At 46.6% G+C, this 3,663-nt stretch overlaps 1 protein-coding gene across 1 annotated transcript; it reads right to left on the minus strand.

Moving 5' to 3' along the window:
- Positions 1-2,451: 2,451 nt before the first annotated feature.
- LOC140104650 (olfactory receptor 5V1-like) lies at positions 2,452-3,402 on the minus strand. The gene has a single exon (XM_072128290.1). The coding sequence runs from the start codon at positions 3,400-3,402 to the stop codon at positions 2,452-2,454; it is 951 nt and encodes a 316-aa protein (XP_071984391.1).
- Between the last annotated feature and the right edge of the window lie 261 nt (positions 3,403-3,663).

The raw sequence follows: 3,663 nt of genomic DNA on the forward strand, positions 1-3,663 counted from the left end.
AGAGTTGCCCTGACGCAAGTTCAACAATGCAGACTCCGCAGAGGAGGCTCGTGCTGGTTCCTCGAAGACTGACCGGAACTCTGACAGAAACGCAGTGAGGTTAGACACAACCGGGTCATCTCTTTTCCAAAGCGGAGTAGCCCAGGCCAGGGCTTTCCCGGAAAGAAGGCTGAGGACAAATGCCACCTTGGACCGCTCTGTGGCAAATTGCGACGGCATCAATTCTATGTGCAAGGAGCACTGGGTTATGAAGCCCCTGCACATCTTTGGATCTCCATCATACTTGCCGGGCAAAGAGAGGCGTAGCCTGGGTTCAGCAGCAGGAAGATAAGCCGGGGCAGCAGGGGTCGCAGCGGCCGCTTCAGGAGACTGTTGCTGATGTTGGGTAGCAAGTAGTTGTTGGAGCATGGCGGTGACTTGCTCTAGCTGATTCCGCTGTGCTGCAATCTGCCGGGACTGGTGGATCACGATGGTGGCGAGATCAGGCTGACTGGGAGAAGGAGCCTCGACGGGATCCATGGCCGGATCTTACTGTTAGGATCAGTGGATCCTCTGGACCACCGCGGGAGATGTAACTAGCCAACACCCGGAACCGGAGCCTAGCGGCACCTGGTTTTCACCAGAGCCCGCCGCAAAGCGGGTTGGACTTGCTGCGGCAGGATACCACTAGGTCGTTCCCAGGTGTGACTAGCCCACGGTGGCAGCCGAGGTCGAGGTACCTTAACGGATGACAAACTCGTAGTCGGGTCCAGGCACAGGGTCAGGGCAGGCGGCAGAGATGCAACGTCAGGTTCAAGTCCGGGGTCAGCAACAGGAGGTCCAGGCAGGAGGGAACGGGAACACAGGCACACAGCAACAGGGAGGAACACAGGTAACACGGCAACACAGGACTCAGGAACGGGAACACACAGGAATACACTGGAACGCAGGAATACAGGAATACGCAGGAACACAGCAATACTCGCTAGGAAGCTTTCTCTAAGGCTAAGAGGCACAAAGATCCGGCAGGGAATGATGGGAAACAAAGGGTTATATACAAAACAGGAAATGACCAATACTAATCACCTGTGCGCTGGCCCTTTAAATCTTGAGGCGGGGCCGCGCGCGAGACCCAGTCCGGACGGGAGCGGGAGCCAGGAGAGGTGAGTGCACCGGAGCAGCACTGGGGCAGCGGAGGGAGGCACGGGTGCACCCGCGATCCGCGATATGGATCGCGGGTGTGCCCGCAACGGAGGCACGGGTGCACCCGCGATCCGTGGTATGGAACGCGGGGGTGCCCGTGACAGGGTTGAGGAAGTGAACATTTTATATATGTATTTAATTATAAATTTCTTGGTAAAACTTATGGAGAAAAAGACTTGGGGAAATTGATAGATGTAAGTGCCACCCCCACCCTTCACTGCGCCAAATCGCCAGCGCCCAGACAGGAACACAGCCTGCCCGATATTAAGCACATCCCTGACTGATGATAACATGTTGTAATTTATTTTTTACATTGAAATCAACCAAATTAGACACCAATAGATACTTATCCGTTTATCTGTAGCACTGGGAAACAGACAGGTCAAATCATAGGTTCTGGATCACTGACATTGAATATAACTTTTCTATTGAAATTAAAAACTAATGAATTTGAGCGACCCAGCTTGTACCTGACCAATTACTTGTAAAAGATACTTACCTGACGAGGGATCACTGGACCTCCAGGCTACTGGGCGATGCAGCCGGCTTCAAGACTCATAATAAATGTGATCAACTTAGCGATATCCAATATTACGAGTGACCAGAAGGTGAGATACATCTTCTATCATCTGCCCCCTGTTTCTAACCCCTACAAGTGAATATCGCTTGGTCTCTCCTCTCCGTCTCTACACCCCTCACATATAGACATGTGAGATTATACTTCCAGATTTCCTCAAACTAAGACACTTTAGAATGAGAATTACCCAAATTCAAAAAAGTATTAGAATTTATTATTAAAGATAGAAGAAGAGTCAGAGACCGGTATTAGAGGTAAAGGTAAGAAAGTCGGAATCAAAGACGGGTCAGATTTACAATGACACAAACTCAGAACATCTGGATTGGTTATAGATTCTGATGTCTTTTGGGAGATCAGGTTTTTTGATATTCCCAAAGTCTGTATGTATGTTTTCTATTCTCCATAAAACCTTATCTTCATCTCGGACAAATAGAGCAATGAACCTAAAAACCAGTGTCCTAGGATCAGCCACAAGGGTTTAGGAATTCCTCATCATGATGGTTCTGATTCCATCTGTGATCCAGAGACAGACATAGGACCCACCTGACCGAGACTCATCATAACATCCCTCTAGAAGAGCAGGTATTATCTTCATTACAGATCATATCTTCTGTACAATGTGATCTTCTTTAGAAATGTAAGAAAAGATTGAGCCGAGATCATGTATGATAGACCCTGAGCAGGAGGCATCTTCATCTCCTTGTAGCGGTGTGTGGATGCAGCCGGTGTATATGTAACGCTCTCTGCAGTGCGGCCTTCAGGTCTTTACTCCTCAGGCTGTAGATTAAGGGGTTCAGTAAGGGGGTGATCAGGGTGTAGATCACAGTGACCACTCGATTCAGTGTAAGGAAATTACTTGTGTCAGGAACAAGGTAGATAAAAGTTATTGATGCATAATATATGAGGACCACAGTCAGATGAGACGTACAGGTGGAGAAAGCTTTACTCTTCCCATCACTGGTGCCGATTCTGAGCACTGCCCTAAATATTCTTACATAGGGGTAAAATGTAATAACAAAGGCTACAATGCCAAAAACACCACCAACAATTAGAAGAATTAGAACATTGATTGTAGGATCAGTACAGGAGATCTGGAACAAATGGGGAAGATCGCAAAAGAAATTCTGGATGAGGTTGGGGCCACAGAAGGTCAATCTTCTTAAACATATGATATATGTGATGGAGATAAGGAAAGCAGTTGACCAAACCAAAGATGACATTTTAGTGCAGATGCTCCAAGACATGAGCTGAGAATAGTGGAGAGGACGGCAGATGGCTACATACCGGTCATAAGACATGGAGGCCAACAAGAAAACAGCAGAACCTGCAAAATATATAACAAAGAAGGCTTGCACTATACATTCTGAGAGGGACATGGACCAGTGGTGGGTGATGAGGTGGGAGAGCATGCTAGGAGCAGTGACCGATGAGTAGGACATGTCCAAGAAAGCCAAGTTACCAAGAAAGAAATACATGGGTGAATGAAGATGAGCACAAGTAACAACTAGAAGGATGATGAGAAAGTTGGAGAAGACGGTCATCAGGTAGATGAGGAGGAAGAAGATGAAGAGGACATGGATGGTCTCCTGGTCATCCGATAGACTCATGAGAAGAACGCTGGTGATGGATGTTTGGTTCTTCATCATTGCAGCTTGATATTTCCAATGATATAACTGAAGTAGAATTTGGTGGAGTAATGTCTCATAGTAAGAGATAATGCCAGTCTTTTAAAGCTCATCAGTTCTCAGAGGAAAAGCAGCTACAGAATTCCCAAATCTCCGCTCCACACATCAAGGAAAATGTAATAAGATCTCAGGACATTAATAATCAGTTGTTTATATTGAAGAATTTCTATTTTTATTTCACCTGTGAAAATTCTAAGAAAAATGTTTTCTATTAAATAT

The sequence above is a fragment of the Engystomops pustulosus genome, chromosome 10 (assembly GCF_040894005.1).
Source record: "Engystomops pustulosus chromosome 10, aEngPut4.maternal, whole genome shotgun sequence".
Taxonomy (NCBI): Eukaryota; Metazoa; Chordata; class Amphibia; order Anura; family Leptodactylidae; genus Engystomops; species Engystomops pustulosus.

Bases quoted from the DNA above. Each gene is read 5' to 3' on its own strand.
- LOC140104650 (XM_072128290.1), bottom strand. From the start codon at position 3,402: ATGAAGAACCAAACATCCATCACCAGCGTTCTTCTCATGAGTCTATCG.